Genomic DNA, 22,500 nt, shown 5'->3' with positions numbered 1-22,500 from the left:
TATTTATAATAATAATAATTATAATTTGTATTTGTATTGCACTTTACATTTGAATAACAAGTCTCAAAGGGCTAGAGTAAAAACATCAGAAAAGCATTAAAACAAGACTGTAAAAAACCCCCGTTAAAATTGGCTATATGCTTCTTTTAAAAAGGTATGTTTTAAAGAATTGTGTATGTCAACGGTTGTTGAGCTGTCCAAAGTGTGCCCCGGGGGCCATTTGCGCAGCTAATTTTTTATAGACCCGCGCCACATTCTTAAAATACTATTACCAAAAAAAAGGGGAATAACAGAGCAAACGGGTGAAATGTAAGAAGAAAAAAGTTGAAATGTTGACTCTAATAACACAAATCTACCATGCGGTCATTGCTCAAAAATTAACAGTGAAGGAAAATCAATGTTTTGAATTATTGACTTATTGAAGGCTCTGTAGTTCTATATTAAATATTACACTTTATAATGTTTTTTGGGGAACATATTGCTTATTTTGTGTTTTTTCCTTTAAAAAAGTTCAAGTTAAAGTACCAATGATTGTCACACACACACTAGGTGTGGTGAAATTTGTCCTCTGCATTTGACCCATCCCCTTGTTCACCTCCTGGGAGGTGAGGGGAGCAGTGGGCAGCAGCGGTGGCCGCGCCCGGGAATCATTTTTGGTGATTTAACCGCCAATTCCAACCCTTGATGCTGAGTGCCAAGCAGGGAGGTAAGGGGTCCCATTTTTATAGTCTTTGGTATGACTCGGCCGGGGTTTGAACTCACAACCTACCGATCTCAGGGCGGACACTAACCACTAGGCCACTGAGTAGGTTGTAAATGACAAAAAGGGCATTAAAAAAATAATAAAAACGTATATGTGATAGATCTGAAGTTGATCTATAGATTTAAGCATTGAAAGTAAAAAATAAAAAGGACTTATTTTTTCTTACAATTTTTTACCCTCTTAGATACCCACTATTTATTTTTATTTTTTTCATTGCTAAATAAGTAATAAAGAATCAGTCAATGTTATGAATTATTGACCCATTCAAATATTAAACATGGACATTTTCTAGGGGGGAAATATTGCATATTTTGTGTTTGCCATAAAAAAAACAGTTTTCTTTACCAAAAAGGGCATTGAACATAAAAAATAAAACTTTATATGGACAGATCTGAAGATGATTTAGAGCTTTTAAGGGTTCAAAAAACATTTATTAACGACTTCTTCTAATGACTGAGACCCCTATTGATCCATGGTAAGACCATTAATAACATATTTTCATTTGACCTCGCAAAGAGGCATTTACATGTTAGAGATGTTGAAGTGTGATGATGATATTTCTTTTACCAACAATTTTTTAGATTAAATAAAACAAAATTAAAAAAAATAAAGGCATGGGTCCTCTTGTCTTTGCAGCTGTTGGACGTCTGCCTGCTGGACACGCGCTGCCTGGAGTTCTCCAACGGCGTCCTCGCCGCATCCGCCTTGTTTCACTTCTCGTCCCTGGAGCTGGTGGAGAACGTGTCGGGTAAGTCTCGCTCCCCGGCGACACGCTGTTCAGCTCGCGCGCTAACCTCGCCGCCACGCGTCTTTTGTTTTGTGCGTAGCCCTGAAGAGGGCGGAGCTCGAGGAGTGCGTCCGGTGGATGGTGCCGTTTGCCATGGCGCTGCGGGAGCTGGGCGGCGCTCCCATGAAGACGTTTGCGGGCATCGCCGCGGACGACATGCACAACATTCAGCCGCACGCCCCCTACCTGTCATGGCTGGTAAGTGGAGGCCAACCGTAACTACGTGAAATAGTCATGTCTAGGCAGTGTTTCCCATAAACTGCCAAGATACCTGTGGCGGTGGGGGCGTGGCTATGGGCGTGGTCACCATGACATCATCGAGTAATTTGCATAATGTACTACAATGATATGATTTTCTCTAAAAAGGCTCAAAAAATGTATACTTACTAATTAATAATAACAGTTTTGTTTTAAACGTCCATCCATCCATCCATTTTACAATATAATTACAACACTTTATGTACATATTTATATACAGATTTGAACAATAAGTTATTCACTGAAATATATTTATTAATTGTGGTTCTTACAAAAAATATATCTTATAAAATATAAAAGCTAAAATGTCTCTTAAAGCTCTGCCCCTTTTAATTAGTGCATACTAAATAATTTAACTTTAGCCTACTACTACAACCATATTATTTACCAGCAACATAAAGTGAAACAGAGGCACAGGTGTCCTGCCACAGTCAGTAACAAATAAACAGAAAACAGTAGTGGTCAAATACAAATAAGGCAACAAGAGAAGTATCCTACACTTCTCTTTTGTAAAGTAAATCTGAACAGCCTATATGGGCATCTACATCAACTATATGATTTGCCAGAGAAGCTGGACAGGACAAAACAAAAACAAAACAAAACAAAAAAAAATTAAAAAAAAAAAAAAAATCTATTTGGCGGACGTAATTCTTTCGTGGCGGGCCGCCACAAATAAATGAATGTGTGGGAAACACTGCTAGGCATAGTCAAACATTAGAGGGCGGCTCTCGTCGTTTTGTTATTGTCTTCTGGGCCACGAAATAGTCCGCTTCCGTCGCGCCGCCGCCGTGTTTAACGCGTCCTTGTCCACTTGTGGCTCAGGAGAAAGCGTCCCGGTACGAGGACGCCGATCTGGAGCGTCACCGCAGCTGCCAGCTGCCCTCCGGCGTCCTGACTCCGCCCCTCAGCAGCGAGAAGACTGAGTCGCCGCTCGGCGCCGACGCGGCGGCCTCGCTGCAGGTGCGACCCAGGATGCGCTCGCCCGCCGCGCAGGTCGAACACGATTGGACGGTCGCGCCGTAAACGTGCGGGGGTCCACGGAAGTGTTTTTCACGCCTGCAATTTTTTTTCTTTTCTTGGATGGTATTTCCTAATTTTAAGGAGGACTTGTGGCCCCTCCCACTGATGCATTGTGGGACTGCACGAACGTTGATTTCTTTTTTTTGGAGCGTTTCAGTGAAACATCAGCTGCCAGTCACATGACTTATTTTATTTCCTGTGTGACGGCGTACCTACCTGAGCGTGTTTCTTCGGTGCTCTCTTATTGGCCCACAGACTGTTCCTGGAGTCATGTGACTCCGTGCTGCTATACAGCTGGGCTCTGCATCAAGGCAAGATGTGTGTGTAATTGTGTGTGTGTGTGTGTAATTGTGCGTGTGTGTGTGATCGTTTTAACAGGAGGGACCAGTAGCTTGGCTACCAAACAAACGAGCTAACCAGCTTAGCTTCAGAAGCTGAACTTTATTGATTGTATTTAACTTTTAGCCCCGCCCACTTGTCCCATCCCGCCAACCGCCCCTATCCCAACCTGACCACACCGCAAGATCGTCAGTGTGACTTGTTTTTTTTGTTTTTTTTAATGAAATGCTGCTACGTATTTTTCATTAAAGACTGTTTGGGAACACGCAGGCCCGTTGGTCGTCATGGTTACGCGGCAGCAGTAACTCCTGGTCTGATGAAATGGAGCAGACTAGGGCTGCAACCAACGATTAATTTGATAATCGATTAATCTGTCGATTATTACTTCGATTAATCGATTAATAATCGGATAAAAGAGACAAACTACATTTCTATCCTTTCCAGTATTTTATTGAAAAAAAAACAGCATACTGGCACCATACTTATTTTGATTATTGTTTCTCAGCTGTTTGTACATGTTGCAGTTTATAAATAAAGGTTTATTTAAAAAAAAAAAAAAAAAAAAGCCTTTGCGCATGCGCATAGCATAGATCCAACAAATCGATGACTAAATTAATCGGCAACTATTTTTATAATCGATTTTAATCGATTTAATCGATTACCGGTAGTTGTTGCAGCCCTAGAGCAGACCATAATATAGACTAATTACTTCCTACATTTGCGCTTCTTGGTTGTTTACGAGTCTGCTTCAATCAACTCAAAGAAAAGTTGATATAAGTTATATTTAATGGCTGAATAAGCGGCACACTTTAAGTATAAACTGCTTCAAGTTGGATGTGTTCTGTAATGTGAAGTGTAAGCCTGCTTTGTTCCACTAGATGGCAGTGTTACACTGATAGTAAATGTCCACTTTGACCACATTCTAACACTGCAAATTCCAAGAATGTGGGCTGTTTAAAAAGGAAAGAAATGTTAGCTTTGGGTTATTGGTGGTATAATTATTATAACATTTTTGGCCTTTTTTAAATTTTTGTTATGTACTTTTAATTGGGTAAAATAGAGGAAAAAAGGTATGTACTGCATATATGTAAAAAACAAACTGCGCGTTCACCTTGTTGTATAGGGCTACAATGATTATTTGATAAATTCTATTCTGTTGCATTGATTAACTAAAAAATTGATAAAATCCACATCATATGGAGTGTCCGGAACTTTAAATAAGTGAACATTGTTTCCACATGGCCGCAGAACAGAAGTTTAAAATATACATCTCAATGCAAACATATTAAAAGTAAAATATCAATGTGGATGATGTGCATGTACTAGGAAAAACAACTCATTTTTATTTTCCAAGTATTTCTCTAAAATACCCATTGAGGCTATAAATCTGGAGTGTCAAACTCTTTTTATTGAGGGCCACATGGCAGTTATGGCTGCCCTGAAGGTCACTTGTAGTAATAAATGATATATTTATATATATACACTACCGTTCAAAAGTTTGGGGTCACATTGAAATGTCCTTATTTTTGAAGGAAAAGCACTGTACTTTTCAATGAAGATAACTTTAAACTAGTCTTAACTTTAAAGAAATACACTCTATACATTGCTAATGTGGTAAATGACTATTCTAGCTGCGAATGTCTGGTTTTTGGTGCAATATCTACATAGGTGTATGGAGGCCCATTTCCAGAAACTATCACTCCAGTGTTCTAATGGTACAATGTGTTTGCTCATTGGCTCAGAAGACTAATTGATGATTAGAAAACCCTTGTGCAATCATGTTCACACATCTGAAAACAGTTTAGCTCCTTACAGAAGCTACAAAACTGACCTTCCTTTGAGCAGATTGAGTTTCTGGAGCATCACATTTGTGGGGTTAATTAAACGCTCAAAATGGCCAGAAAAAGAGAACTTTCATCTGAAACTCGACAGTCTATTCTTGTTCTTAGAAATGAAGGCTATTCCACAAAATTGTTTGGGTGACCCCAAACTTTTGAACGGTAGTGTGTATATATATATATTTTTTTGATTGATTGAGACTTGTATTAGTAGATTGCACAGTACAGTACATATTCCGTACAATTGACCACTAAATGGTTACACCCGAATACGTTTTTCAACTTGTTTAAGTCGGGGTCCATGTAAATCAATTCATGGTGTATATATATATATATATATATATATATATATATATATATATATATATATGTATATATGGTATATATAAAGTGTCATATTCTGTCTAAATCAAGTTTTTACAGTAAAAATACATTTTGAGCTTAAAAATGGAAACAGTAGAACAGTACCAGTGTTTTTACTGTAAAATTTACATATTTTACAGTGTATTACTATCAATGGAAAATACCAGTTTTTTTTTTTGTGTACGATTTAATTCTGGCGACTGACCTGTTTTTTTTGTTTTTGTCTTTTTTTTTTTCTTTACTGTAAAAATATTTTTGCAGTGAACATTTTGATGGATAACTTGCTTCAAAATCAAGAGTCAAGCCAATATCTTGGTATTTATTTTGATTTTTTTTTTAAAATAAAAAAATAGGCTCCAGCACCCCCCACGACCTCCAAAATGGGTGGATGGGGGGGAAAAAAGTATGATAATTTAATACTTGTTGCAATATTAGATCAAGTTTAAACGTTTAAAATTTGCTTGTGGTACATGTATTTTCTGTCAAAATGGAAAGTTTAATTATTTTTGTGAGAAAAGCCCTTAATTCCAGGCTTTCGCGGGCAATATAAAATGATTTGGCGGGCCAGATTTGGCCCCCGGGCCTTAAGTTTGACAAAAGCTATAAAGCATTTTACCCGTATAATCCAACAAGATAATCGACAACTAATTAATGACTAAAATAAAAGATGATTATTGATCATAATGACTTTTTCTTGTCACACACCTTTTTTTTGTGTTAAATTAGATTTTTCAGAATGTGCTGCAAAAAGACAAGTTGCGGACTGCAACATTTTGAGAAAAAAAACACCCCAAACTAATTTAAGGTAAATATGCTAAGAAGTTATGTAGCCTATTGTATATTTACATTTACATCTAAGCCTACTTAGTGGCCTAGATCAGTGGTCCCCAACCACCGGGCCGCGGCCCGGTACCGGACTGATTGGTACCGGGCCGCACAAGAAATAAAAAAAAATTTTTTTTTTTATTTATTTTTTATTTTTTATTAAATCAACATAAAAAACACACAAAAATATTATTATATATCACATCAATACAGTCTGCAGGGATTCAGTCCGTCAGCACACATGATTGTATTTCTTTATGAAAAAAAAAAAAAAACAACTTTATTTATTTATTTTTTTTTTTTTGTCCCCCCGGTCCGTGGGACAAATTTTCAAGCGTTGACCGGTCCGCAGCTACAAAAAGGTTGGGGACCACCGGCCTAGATAACTGATACTGTTAGGGTGTCACTTCCTGCTCGGTTATCATGCTTCGTATATCTTCCGGTTTCTTCCGACGAAGAAGTATTGAACTTATTTCAGGTTCAGTGGCCTTGTGGTTAGAGTGTCCGCCCTGAGGTCGGTTGGTCGTGAGTTCAAACCCCGGCCGAGTCATACCAAAGACTATTGAAAATGGGACCCATTGCGCTAAAATGATCATCTGATCTAAATCTGAAGTCAGAACTTGTCACGTGACCCCTTCCTCCCACAACGAGACCAGGCTCCCATGTCTTGTAGATGCACTCCTTCAGTATAAACAGTTGTCTTTTAAATATTTAATCAGCTCAAGTTGATGCACTAGATTCATAAATGTATACTCTTTATCCAAATGGTATCAAATCTCCTCTATTTATTCCTGTGAATATCACCACCAGGAAGCAATCCTTATAAATAAAAAAATTAACCTGGTTCCTGGCCCACCAATAAGGCCTAAAATAGAAATATGACTGACTATTACAGGAGCTAACGGGCAACTCTGCCTCCCTCTTGTGGCCATTGGGTTGTACTACAGCCATGTTGCACACTTAAAACCAGGCTTGTTTTTATTTAAATGTTTATCGAGAAAAAAAGAAAAGTATTGTAGATATGCTAAGAAATTATAATGTCACAAGCCAGCCTCAATATCAGTGTTGTGACAAAACGTATCAATTTATTTCCTCCTTTTTTCAGTTCCGGTGTCAAGATGCGACCACCTCTTCGCTTTTTTTAGGTCGTGTCCCACCTGTATTAAAAAAATAAATAAAAAAATGCCGTTTTAATCGCCGCACAAAGTGTGAAAAGAGGCGAGGCCGTGCAATTTTTGTATAAAGTTGTGGAATGTGTCGTCGTGAAATGAGCTACGTTCATTAGCGGCGACACAAAGCCCCTCGGTCTTTGAAGTCGTTACGGGATGTCATCACACACACACACACACACACACACACACACACACACACACACACACACACACACACACACACACACACACACACACACACACACACACACACACACACACACACACACACACACACACACTCTTTCTTGTATGTGTTACCTTCTTGAGACCTCTGAAAAAGGCTTCCCTCATTAGGACCACCCTTTCTAGATATATAAAATGTGTATTTACAACATTAATAATATATACATACTATGCAAATATACAAAAGCTTGTTGTGAAAAATGAGTTGGAATTTCACAAGAAAAAGGTCACAATTTCACAAGAAAAACTTAGAATTTTGGCAGTATTATAATACAATTTGTCATTTTACTCAACACATGTCAAAATTTTAGAATAAAAACTGAACATTTGTGCAATATTAAGATAAAAGTTAGAATTTTACTCAATAAAAGGCGCAATTTTACAAGAGAAGCTTATAATGTTGGCAATTTTATGAAAAGAGTTGTAATTTTACTTTACAAAAGTCACAATTTTATAAGAAAACTTAAAAATTTGGGCAATATTATAACAATAATCGGAATTTTACTTGGCAAAATGACAAGTCATAATTTTACTCAAAGAAATGTCACTATTTTACAAGAACAACAAAAAAATCGGCAATATTCTGATAAAAGGCAGAATTTTATATGACAATTGTCACCATTTTGCATTAAAAAGTAATAATTTTACATAAAACAATTGCTGCCTTTGCACCTGCCAATGTTTACTTCTGTATGCACATTAAATAAATTTAAAAAATCCAGACTTTGGAGCAATGTTCACAGACTCTAGTATTTGGCTCTCTATTAGATGCAATGGTTTTCCGTACAGGGACCATGATTTCGGTCCTAACTTGTTCACACCTCCTCATATGGAGGGTACTTTTCCTTGTTGATGTCTCAAGAAGAGTAGAAATACACAAACACACACACACACAAACCCTTGTATTTGTCGCCTTCTTGAGACCTCTGAAAAATGGTTTCCTCTTTAGAACCACCCTTTCTAGATATATAAAGATGTGTATTTACAACATTAATAATATATACATACTATGCAAATATAAAAATGAGTTGGAATTTCACAAGAAAAAGGTCACAATTTCACAAGAAAAACTTAGAATGTTGGCACTATTGTAATAAAAGTCATTTTACTCAACGCAAAAACTGAACTTTTGTGCAATATTATGATAAAAGTTGGAATTTTACTCAATGACAGTCGCAACTTTACAAGAAAAGCTTAACATTTGGACAATTTTTTAGAAAAGAGTCGTAATTTTACTCAACAAAAGTCACAATTTTATTGGAAAACTTTAAAATTTTGGCAATATTGTAACAATAATCTGAATTTTACGTGGCAAAATGATGACAAAAGTCATAATTTTACTCAAAAAAATGTCACTATTTTACAAGAACAACAAAAAAAATTGGCAATATTGTGATAAAAGTCAGAATTTTATGCCAAATGTCACCATTTTGCATTAAAAAGTAATAATTTCACTTAAAAAAAATTGCTGCCTTTGCACCTGCCAATGTTTACTTCTGTATGCACATTAAATAAATAAAAAAATCCAGACTTTGGAGCAATGTTCACAGACTCTAGTATTTGGCTCTCTATTAGATGCAATGGTTTTCCGTATTGGGACCATGATTTCGGTCCTAACTTGTTCACACCTCCTCATATGGACGGTACTTTTCCTTGATGTCTCAAGAAGAGTAGAAATACAAGAACACACACACACACACACACACACACACACACACACACACACACACACACACACAAACCCTTGTATTTGTCGCCTTCTTGAGACCTCTGAAAAATGGTTTCCTCTTTAGAACCACCCTTTCTAGATATATAAAGATGTGTATTTACAACATTAATAATATATACATACTATGCAAATATAAAAATTAGTTGGAATTTCACAAGAAAAAGGTCACAATTTCACAAGAAAAACTTAGAATGTTGGCACTATTATAATAAAAGTCATTTTACTCAACGCAAAAACTGAACATTTGTGCAATGTTATGATAAAAGTTGGAATTTTACTCAATGACAGTCGCAACTTTACAAGAAAAGCTTAACATTTGGACTATTTTTAGAAAAGAGTCTGAATTTTACTCAACAAAAGTCACAATTTTATTGGAAAACTTTAAAATTTTGGCAATATCGTAACAATAATCAGAATTTTACTTGGCAAAATGATGACAAAAGTCATAATTTTACTCAAAAAAATGTCACTATTTTACAAGAACAACAAAAAAATTGGCAATATTGTGATAAAAGTCAGAATTTTATGCCAAATGTCACCATTTTGCATTAAAAAGTAATAATTTTACATTAAAAAAATTGCTGCCTTTGCACCTGCCAATGTTTACTTCTGTATGCACATTAAATAAATTAAAAAAATCCAGACTTTGGAGCAATGTTCACAGACTGTAGTATTTGGCTCTCTATTAGATGCAATGGTTTTCCGTATAGGGACCATGATTTTGGTCCTAACTTGTTCACACCTCCTCATATGGAGGGTACTTTTCCTTGTTGATGTCTCAAGAAGAGTAGAAATACACAAACACACACACACACAAACCCTTGTATTTGTCGCCTTCTTGAGACCTCTGAAAAATGGTTTCCTCTTTAGAACCACCCTTTCTAGATATATAAAGATGTGTATTTACAACATTAATAATATATACATACTATGCAAATATAAAAATGAGTTGGAATTTCACAAGAAAAAGGTCACAATTTCACAAGAAAAACTTAGAATGTTGGCACTATTGTAATAGAAGTCATTTTACTCAACGCAAAAACTGAACTTTTGTGCAATATTATGATAAAAGTTGGAATTTTACTCAATGACAGTCGCAACTTTACAAGAAAAGCTTAACATTTGGACAATTTTTTAGAAAAGAGTCGTAATTTTACTCAACAAAAGTCACAATTTTATTGGAAAACTTTAAAATTTTGGCAATATTGTAACAATAATCTGAATTTTACGTGGCAAAATGATGACAAAAGTCATAATTTTACTCAAAAAAATGTCACTATTTTACAAGAACAACAAAAAAAATTGGCAATATTGTGATAAAAGTCAGAATTTTATGCCAAATGTCACCATTTTGCATTAAAAAGTAATAATTTCACTTAAAAAAAATTGCTGCCTTTGCACCTGCCAATGTTTACTTCTGTATGCACATTAAATAAATAAAAAAATCCAGACTTTGGAGCAATGTTCACAGACTCTAGTATTTGGCTCTCTATTAGATGCAATGGTTTTCCGTATTGGGACCATGATTTCGGTCCTAACTTGTTCACACCTCCTCATATGGACGGTACTTTTCCTTGATGTCTCAAGAAGAGTAGAAATACAAGAACACACACACACACACACACACACACACACACACAAACCCTTGTATTTGTCGCCTTCTTGAGACCTCTGAAAAATGGTTTCCTCTTTAGGACCACCCTTTCTAGATATATAAAGATGTGTATTTACAACATTAATAATATATACATACTATGCAAATATAAAAAAGCTTGTTGTGAAAAACGAGTTAGAATTTCACAAGAAAAAGGTCACAATTTCACAAGAAAAACTTAGAATTTTGGCAGTATTATAATAAAAGTCGTCATTTTACTCAACGCAAGTCAACATTTTACAAGAAAAACTGAACATTTGTGCAATGTTATGATAAAAGTTGGAATCTAACTTAATAACAGGCAAAATTTTCCAAGAAAAGCTTAACATTTTAACAATTTTATGAAAAGAGTCGTAATTTTACTCAACAAGTCACAATTTTATAAGACAACTTTAACATTTTGGCATTATAATAACAATAATCGGAATTTTACTTGGCAAAATGATGACAAAAGTCATAATTTTACTCAATACATTTCACTATTTTACAAGAACAACCAAAAAATGTGCAATATTGTGATACAAGTCTTACATTTATATGGCAAATGTCACCATTTTGCACGAAAAAGTAACAATTTTACATAAAAGTAATTTTACGAGAAAATATTGCAATATTACAGGAACAGAAAGAATATGAGAAATTGTTCCCAATTTTATAGGAAAAAAGTCAATGCACATTAAATCAAGAAAAAAACCAGACTTTGGAGCAATGTTCACAGACTCTAGTATTTAGGTCTCTATTAGATGCAATGGTTTTCCGTATTGGGACCATGATTTTGGTCCTAACTTGTTCACCGGTCCTCACATGGACGGAACTTTTCCTTGTTGATGTCTCAAGAAGAGTAGAAATACAAGAACACACACACACACACACACACACACACACACACACACACACACACACACACACACACACACACACACACACACACACACACACACACACACACACACACACACACACACACACACACACACACACACACACACACACACACACACACACACACACACACACAGACACACACACACACACACACACAAACCCTTGTATTTGTCGCCTTCTTGAGACCTCTGAAAAATGGTTTTCTCTTTAGGACCTCCCTTTCTAGATATATAAAGATGTGTATTTACAACATTAATAATATATACATACTATGCAAATATAAAAAAGCTTGTTGTGAAAAATGAGTTAGAATTTCACAAGAAAAAGGTCACAATTTCACAAGAAAAACTTAGAATTTTGGCAGTATTATAATAAAAGTCGTCATTTTACTCAACACAAGTCAAAATTTTACAAGAAAAACTGAACATTTGTGCAATATTATGATAAAAGTTGGAATTTAACTGGATAACAGGCGCAATTTTCCAAGAAAAGCTTAACATTTTGACAATTTTATGAAAAGAGTCGTAATTTTACTCGACAAGTCAAAATTTTATAAGACAACTTTAACATTTTGGCAATATAATAACAATAATTGGAATTTTACTTGGCAAAATTATGACAAAAGTCATCATTTTACTCAAAACATTTCACTATTTTACAAAAATAACCAAAAAATGTGCAATATTGTGATACAAGTCTGAATTTTATATGGAAAATGTCACCATTTTGCATGAAAAAGTATTCATTTTACATAAAAGTAATTTTACGGGAAAATATTGCAATATTACGGAAACAGAAAGAATATGAGAAATTGTTCCCAATTTAATAAGAAAAAAGTCAATGCACATTAAATTAAAAAAAATCCAGACTTTCGAGCAATGTTCACGGACTCTAGTATTTGGCTCTCTATTAGATGCAATGGTTTTCCGTATTGGGACCATGATTTCAGTCCTAACTTGTTCACACCTCCTCATATGGATGCTACTTTTCCTTGTTGATGTCTCAAGAAGAGTAGAAATACACAAACACATACACACAAACCCTTGTATTTGTCGCCTTCTTGAGACCTCTGAAAAATAGGACCACCCTTTCTAGATATATAAAGATGTGTATTTACAACATTAATAATATATACATACTATGCAAATATAAAAAAGCTTGTTGTGAAAAATGAGTTAGAATTTCACAAGAAAAAGGTCACAATTTCACAAGAAAAACTATAATATTAGTTTTATTATAGTATTATAATAAAAGTTGTCATTTTACTCAACGCAAGTCAACATTTTACAAGAAAAACTGAACATTTGTGCAATATTATGATGGAATCTAACTTAATAACAGGCAAAATTTTCCAAGAAAAGCTTAACATTTTAACAATTTTATGAAAAGAGTCGTAATTTTACTCGACAAGTCACAATTTTATAAGACAACTTTAACATTTTGGCATTATAATAACAATAATCGGAATTTTTAAAAGTCATCATTTTACTCAAAACATTTCACTATTTTACAAGAACAACCAAAAAATGTGCAATATTGTGATAAAAGTCTGAATTTTATATGGCAAATGTCACCATTTTGCATGAAAAAGTAACAATTTTACATAAAAGTAATTTTACGCGAAGATAGTGCAATATTACAGGAACAGAAAGAATATGAGAAATTGTTCCCAAATTTTATAGGAAAAAAGTCAATGCACATTAAATCAACAAAACGGCGGCGTGGCGAAGTTGGTAGAGTGGCCGTGCCAGCAATCAGAGGGTTTCTGGTCACTGGGGTTCAATCCCCGCCTTCTACCATCCTAGTCACGTCCGTTGTGTCCTTGGGCAAGACACTTCACCCTTGCTCCTGATGGCTGCTGGTTAGTGCCTTGCATGACAGCTCCCGCCATCAGTGTGTGAATGGGTGAATGTGGAAATACTGTCAAAGCGCTTTGAGTACCTTGAAGGTAGAAAAGCGCTATACGAGTATAACCCATTTATCATTTATCATTTATAAAAAAATCCAGACTTTGGAGCAATGTTCACAGACTCTAGTATTTGGCTCTCTATTAGATGCAATGATTTTCCGTATTGGGACCATGATTTCGGTCCTAACTTGTTCACACCTCCTCATATGGACGGTACTTTTCCTTGTTGATGTCTGAAGAAGAGTAGAAATACAAGAACACACACACACACACACACACACACACACACACACACACACACACACACACACACACACACACACACACACACACACACACACACACACACACACACACACACACACACACACACACACACACACACACACAAACCCTTGTATTTGTCGCCTTCTTGAGACCTCTGAAAAATGGTTTCCTCTTTAGGACCACCCTTTCTAGATATATAAAGATGTGTATTTACAACATTAATAATATATACATACTATGCAAATATAAAAAAGCTTGTTGTGAAAAACGAGTTAGAATTTCACAAGAAAAAGGTCACAATTTCACAAGAAAAACTTAGAATTTTGGCAGTATTATAATAAAAGTAGTCATTTTACTCAACACAAGTCAAAATTTTACAAGAAAAACTGAACATTTGTGCAATATTATAATACAAGTTGGAATTTAACTGGATAACAGGCGCAATTTTCCAAGAAAAGCTTAACATTTTGACAATTTTATGAAAAGAGTCGTAATGTTACTCGACAAGTCACAATTTTATAAGACAACTTTAACATTTTGGCAATATAATAACAATAATCGGAATTTTACTTGGCAAAATGATGACAAAAGTCGTCATTTTACTCAAAACATTTCACTATTTTACAAAAATAACCAAAAAATGTGCAATATTGTGATACAAGTCTGAATTTTATATGGCAAATGTCACCATTTTGCACGAAAAAGTAACAATTTTACATAAAAGTAATTTTACGCGAAAATATTGCAATATTACAGGAACAGAAAGAATATGAGAAATTGTTCCCAAATTTTATAGGAAAAAAGTCAATGCACATTAAATCAACAAAAAATCCAGACTTTGGAGCAATGTTCACAGACTCTAGTATTTAGGTCTCTATTAGATGCAATGGTTTTCCGTATTGGGACCATGATTTTGGTCCTAACTTGTTCACCGGTCCTCACATGGACGGAACTTTTCCTTGTTGATGTCTCAAGAAGTGCAGAAATACAAGAACACACACACACACACACACACAGACACACACACCCGCACACACACACACACACACACACACACCCGCACACACACACACACACACACACACACACACACACACACACACCCGCACACATGGGCCTTCCACCTTCCCGTGGCGATTCCTTTTAATTAAAGGGATTTTATTCGCCGGCACACAACCGTCGGCGGCCTCTCGCATTAAGCGTCCAGCCGGTGGGCGGAGCTTCCGATGTCGCTCGCTCTCCCGCCTGAGTTTGTTGTGTGTTTAGAATTTATTAATCATCGATTTTAATGCGCCGCCTCTTGACAGTGGCGGCGCATTAATGAATTCCCGGCTCGGAAAATGGCATTTAAGGAACAATGAGAGGTCGGCTGCTGTTGGCTGTGACCTATAAATGGAAGCCAAATGTCAACATTTGCTTGTGTTTCTTCTTCCCGCCGCACATTTTTAATGGCTGCTTTTTACTTTTAGCCTCCTTTTTTTTTTTTTTTTTTTTTGATGCCGCCTGACAGGAAAGACGCTGACTGCTGCAAACACACTTGTCTCCTTTCCTTTCCTCACACCTTCGTCTTTTTGGGAGCTGCGATTGTCTCTTTTGTGTGACGCCTGCTTTGCATAGTGTGTGTGTTTTTAAGTTGTACATCAAAGTGCGTTCGCGCGCACAAAAGGTGCACTCTGGCGACGGCTTTACCTTGCCTGCCGATATAATCGAGCCCGCCGTTTCGTTTATTTATTTGACTATTTACCTGCCAGGCCCGGCTTGTTCTCGCATTGAAATGAGCGAGCGCCGCGCGTGCTCGCAGAGATAAAAGCCGCCCGCCGTAATCCTTATTGACGCTGCGGGAGGCGTCGGCGAGCGCTAAGTCGGCGCCGTGCCCCGGGCCGCTCGCGCGAGGCCTCATCCTCCCGTTCGCTCTTGTTTCCAGATAAAGATTTCCTGACAGATTGCTTTCAGAGCATCGATTTGGCCAGACGCTACTGTCTCTCCGCGCGGGCTATCGCAAGGCTTCTGGATCGCCCTCGAAAACGGCGAGTTCGCTCGGTGCTAGCTTCACTTTGACCGCGTCGTCTTTGATCGACATCGCAGAACACAACCCATGTTGTAATAACGGTTACGGAGAAAAACCGCACAGTCAGCATTAAAGGCCGACTGAAAGCCACTACTAGCGACCACGCAGTCTGAGAGTTTATACATCAATAATGAAATCTTAACATTGCAACACATGCCAATACGGCCGGGTTAACTTATAAAGTGCAATTTTAAATTTCCCGCTAAACTTCCGGTTGAAAACGGCTATGTATGATGACGTATGCGCGTGACGTAGCCAGTGAAACGGAAGTATCGGTACCCCATTGAAAACAATACAAAAAAGTTCTGTTTTCATCTCATAATTCCTCAGTATTCTGGACATCTGCGTTGGTGAATCTTTTGCAATTTGTTTAATGAACAATGGAGACTGCCAAGAAGAAAGTTGTATGTGGGATTGGTGTATTAGCGGCTGGCTGTAGCAACACAACCAGGAGGACTTACTTGGATAGCAGACGCGCTAGCCGACGCCAGCCGCCAACCGCATCTGTGATCGGGTGAAGTCCTTCGTCGCGCCGTCGATCGCTGGAACGCAGGTGAGCACGGGTGTTGATGAGCAGATGAGGGCTGGCTGGCGTAGGTGGAGCGCTAATGTTTTTATCATAGCTATGTGAGGTCCGGTTGCTAAGTTAGCTTCAATGGCGTCGTTAGCAACAGCATTGTTAAGCTTTGCCAGGCTGAGAATTATTAACCGTGTAGTTACTTGTCCATGTTTTAATAGTGAAGTGAAGTGAAGTGAATTACATTTATATAGCGCTTTTTCTCAAGTGACTCAAAGCGCTTTACATAGTGAAACCCAATATCTAAGTTACATTTAAACCAGTGTGGGTGGCACTGGGAGCAGGTGGGTAAAGCGTCTTGCTCAAGGACACAACGGCAGTGACTAGGATGGCGGAAGCAGGGATCGAACCTGCAACCCTCAAGTTGCTGGTGCAGCCGCTCTACCAACCGAGCTAAAGTATTGTTGATCTTCTGTCTATCCTTCCAGTCAGGGATTTATTTATTTTGTTTCTATCTGCATTTGAGCCAGATGCTATCACGTTAGCTCAGTAGCTAAAGAGCTTCGCCGATGTATTGTCGTGGAGATAAAAGTCACTGTGAATGTCCATTTCGCGTTCTCGACTCTCATTTTCAAGAGGATATAGTATCCGAGGTGGTTTAAAATACAAATCCGTGATCCACAATAGAAAAAGGAAAGAGTGTGGAATCCAATGAGCCCTTGTACCTAAGTTACGGTCAGAGCGAAAAAAGATATGTCTTGCACTGCATTCTAGTCCGTCACTCTAACGTTCCTCATCCACGAATCTTTCATCCTCGCTCAAATTAATCAGAATCAGAATCAGAATAGTTTTATTGCCATTGTTTGAGAACGGGTTCACAAACTAGGAATTTTTCTTGGTGCAATCGTGCGACATAAAACACATATAACACATATTTGGTAATGAAATGAGCTGTAACTGAGCTATCAGATAGGTAATCGTCGCTTCAGATACAAGTCACTGTGAATGTCCATTTCGCGTTCTCGACTCTCATTTTCAAGAGGATATAGTATCCGAGGTGGTTTGAAATACAAATCCGTGATCCACAATAGAAAAAGGAGAGAGTGTGGAATCCAATGAGCCAGCTTGTACCTAAGTTACGGTCAGAGCGAAAAAAGATATGTCTTGCACTGCATTCTAGTCCGTCACTCTAACGTTCCTCATCCACAAATCTTTCATCCTCGCTCAAATTAATGGGGTAATCGTCGCTTTCTCGGTCCGAATCGCTCTAGCTGCGTTGAAAACAATAGGATAATATGAGGAGGCGAACAACTGACTACGTCACGCTACTTCCGGTACAGGCAAGGCTTTTTTTTAATCAGAGACCAAAAGTTGCGAACTTTATCGTTGTTGTTCTCTACTAAATCCTTTCAGCAAAAATATGGCAATATCGCGAAATGATCAAGTATGACACATAGAATGGATCTGCTATCCCCGTTTAAAAAAAAAAAAATTATTTCAGTAGGCCTTTAATAGCGCTTATTGTAAACCTGCAGAGCGAGATGATCTCTCAGTCGTCCTAAGACGAGCTACCATCGGAGTCTTCAATCATTCCGGTTCTCCATACACCCGGGCCAGCTCCCGCATCTTTCTTCAGGATGTCCACGTACGTTAGTGCGGGACGTCCTCGGGATCGATGCCCGTGCGTTGGTTCCCATAGGACCAGCCTACTGGCCGGGAGCTCCCATCCCATTCTGAGGTGGCTTATATATATAATATGAGATAGGCTCCGGCGCCCCCGAAGGGAATAAGTGGTAGACAATGCATGGATGGATATATATATACATATGCATATGTGTATGTATATATATATATGCATATGTGTATACATGCATATATATATATATATATATATATATATATATATATATATATATATATATATATATATATATATATATATATATATATATATATATATATATATATATATACTGTAGATATATATACTGTAGATATATCTAGATATATACTGTAGATATATCTAGATATATACTGTAGATATATACTGTGTATATATATGTGTATATATATATATATATATATACACACACATGTATGCATATATATATACACACACATGTATGCATATATATATATATGCACATGTGTGTGTATATATATGCATACATGTGTGTGTATATATATATATATATATATATATATATATATATATACCGTAATTTCCGGACTATAAGCCGCACCTGACTATAAGCCGCACCAGCTAAATTTAGGGGAAAATACAGATTGCTCCATATATAAGCCGCACCCGACTATAAGCCGCAGGGTTTTGATGTGTAATTAGCGTAGTATATAGTGTAATTAGCGTAGTATATAGGGGTTCCTGCTACCACGGAGGGGATTGTCGGGACAGAGATGACTGTTTGGGAACGCAAAGCGTCCCATTTATTAACAATAAATCTTTCAATCATTCAATCAAACTTTCACATCTTTGACATGGCGAACAGCATTCGTGCAGAGTACAAATAATACAACGGTGCAAAGTAATACAAAGTGCTCGCCTGTACGTTATCAAAATAACCAGTCAGTCTTTAATCATTGTGTCATCGTCTTCCTCCTGCGTACTAAAAGCACCGAAATCCTCTTCGTCGGTGTCGGAGAAGAACAGGCCGTAAATAAGCCGCACCCTTGTATAAGCCGCGGGGACCAGAACGAGGGGAAAAAGTAGCGGCTTATAGTCCGGAAATTACGGTATATATATATATATATATATACACATATATATACACAGTATATATCTACAGTATATATCTATCTATATATATATATATATATATATATATATATATATATATATATATATATATATATATATATATATATATATATATATATATATATATATATATATATATATATATATATATTACCGTTCAAAAGTTTGGGGTCACATTGAAATGTCCTTATTTTTGAAGGAAAAGCACTGTACATTTCAATGAAGATAACTTTAAACTAGTCTTAACTTTAAAGAAATACACTCTATACATTGCTAATGTGGTAAATGACTATTCTAGCTGCAAATGTCTGGTTTTTGGTGCAATATCTACATAGGTGTATAGAGGCCCATTTCCAGCAACTATCACTCCAGTGTTCTAATGGTACAATGTGTTTGCTCATTGGCTCAGAATAGCTCGTTACAGAAGCTACAAAACTGACCTTCCTTTGAGCAGATTGAGTTTCTGGAGCATCACATTAGTGGGGTCAATTAAACGCTCAAAATGGCCAGAAAAAGGAGAACTTTCATCTGAAACTCGACAGTCTAGTCTTGTTCTTAGAAATGAAGGCCATTCCACAAAATTGTTTGGGTGACCCCAAACTTTTGAACGGTAGTGTATATAATATGCTTATGTGTGTAGGTTTATATATATAGATATATATGTGGAGGTATGTATGTATGTATGTATGTATGTATATATATGTGTGTGTATATATATATATATATATATATATATATATATATATATATATATATATATATATATATATATATATATATATATATATATATATATATATATATATATATATATATATATATATATATATATATATGCATATATATATATATATGCATATGTGTATACATGCATATATATATATATATATATAAAACATATATACTGTACATACACATATGCATATATATATGCATATGTGTATGTATATATGCATATGTGTATGTATATATATATGCATATGTGTATGCATGCATATATATATACAGTACATACACATATGCATATACAGTATATATATGCATATGTGTATGTGTATGTATATATATAATATATATATATATATATATATATACACATGTATGCATATATATACAGTATATATATATATATATATATGCACATGTATGTATGCATATATATATATATATATATACAGGTATATATATATATATATATATATATATATATATATATATATATATATATATATATATATATATATATATATATATATATATATATATATATATATATGCACATGTGTGTGTGTATATACATAGATAAATAGATAGTACTTTATGCATATATGTGTTTATATTTATATATATATATATATATATATATATATATATATATATATATATATATATATATATATATATATATATATATATATATATATATATATATATATATATATATACAGATATATATGCACATGTGTGTGTGTATATACATAGATAGATGGATGGATAGTACTTTATGCATATATGTGTATATACACATATATGCATATGTATGTGTATATATTTGTATACATATATGTACTGTATGTAGTTATGTCTATATGAATGTGTTACCTATGTATATATATGTTTGTGTGTGTGTGTATATATATATATATATATATATATATATATATATATATATATATATATATATATATATATATATATATATATATATATATATATATATGAGCGATATTGATATAGATATCAATAAGCACATTGCGCCACACAGCAGCAACATAACCAATAATTGAATAGTGGTAATAAGTGCTAATTGTAAACAACAAATGTAACATGCGTACAAAGTTTCTTTATACAATACTGTACCACACGGTCTTATATCAGCAAGAATATAATTAACAAATGTTGTAATAGCAGTTGAGGAACACAGTGCTCAGTCAGCATTAATAGCGGTGACTCATTGACTTAAGTTTTAAACTTATCCTAAACTTTGAAGTGTTTTCCCAAAGGGAAATGATATAAGTAGTTCTAGTCAGTTCCGCGGTCAAACCGGGGCCACCACATCAGCTTCATCACGCGCACAGACGGTCTTAAGTCACATTTTGTCCTGAAAAGCCAAAGAAAAAGCAACCCCCGGGGGGATCTTTTAGCTAGCTACAGGCTTGCTGAAATAGTGGAGCCCATGAACCGCTGACAAGAAGTCAAATCAGTGATTGTTACCATGGCAACAGGGTCGAGTAGCGTGTGTCTTTATTCTTTGATTGGGGGGGTCGGCTCCGGCTCGGAGAGTCAAAGCGCGCTCAGCGGGACGGTCGCCATTAAAGCGCCGCCGTTCACACACACCTATGAGGCCTTAACGTCACCCCCCCCCCCCCCCTCCTTCTGGAACATTCATCGATCAGCGGCGATCGTTGCATCACCCCCCCACTCCCCCCCCCCCCCAACCCCAACCCCCCGCCTACCGCCTGGCATTGTTTTCTATCTCATCTCTCAAGCCTGTTGCCATGGCGCTGAAGATGGCACTTGAGCGGCGTGCTTAATGATGTCTTGGATCATCGCCTGCCTGTCAGCCCCCCCGCCACCTCCCTAGCACGCACACACACACACACACACACACACACACACACACACACACACACACACAGAGGGGAGGGGCCCCTCATTTGAACATTGCTATTAGAAGCGAGCTCGACTGGACCTCTGCTTTATTTACCAAATTAGCTTTTTTTTGCTTTTGCCCTTTGACCCCATCCGCTTTGACCACACCCCACCAACACCACCAACACGTCCCGCCATGGCCCCGCCTCCCAAGCATGTTGAAAGCAGAACATTGGAAAAGCCACGGTGGTCCATATTGCATAAAGTGGGAGGTGTCACGCTGATCACTCTCGACCCCGCCCCCTCTCTCCTGCTCCCCCACCTCCCACCCCCGTGTGTATCCATCACGTCTAATCACATATGACTGCCCCCCCTCCCCCCTCCCCCTTTTATTTAAATATGGATCCAGACATCCGCAGTGTCTCCTTATTGATCCAGCTTCCTGGAAAAGAGACGAGCGCTCCATCACACCTGACCTAATAACATAAAGACATGAAATGACGTCGCCTTTGA

The 22,500-nt window shown here is 36.5% G+C and overlaps 1 protein-coding gene across 3 annotated transcripts in view; it reads left to right on the top strand.

Annotated features, from left to right (window-relative positions):
• Positions 1 to 22,500, top strand: part of ccne1 (cyclin E1) — a 335,619-nt gene that overhangs the window by 17,373 nt on the left and 295,746 nt on the right. Inside the window, exons 10-12 of one of the 3 annotated variants that reach the window (XM_062021733.1) lie at positions 1,400 to 1,511; positions 1,591 to 1,748; positions 2,631 to 2,878. In XM_062021733.1, the coding sequence (XP_061877717.1) occupies positions 1,400 to 1,511; positions 1,591 to 1,748; positions 2,631 to 2,831 (471 nt within the window). In that variant the 3' untranslated portion in view covers positions 2,832 to 2,878. Of the gene's footprint in view, positions 1 to 1,399; positions 1,512 to 1,590; positions 1,749 to 2,630; positions 3,669 to 22,500 lie in introns of those variants that run through there. The other 2 variants (XM_062021742.1, XM_062021725.1) reach the window with 2 other exon arrangements.

Source organism: Entelurus aequoreus, linkage group LG02 (assembly GCF_033978785.1).
Source record: "Entelurus aequoreus isolate RoL-2023_Sb linkage group LG02, RoL_Eaeq_v1.1, whole genome shotgun sequence".
Classification (NCBI taxonomy): domain Eukaryota; kingdom Metazoa; phylum Chordata; class Actinopteri; order Syngnathiformes; family Syngnathidae; genus Entelurus; species Entelurus aequoreus.
This window is presented reverse-complemented; position numbering and strand designations above follow the sequence as displayed.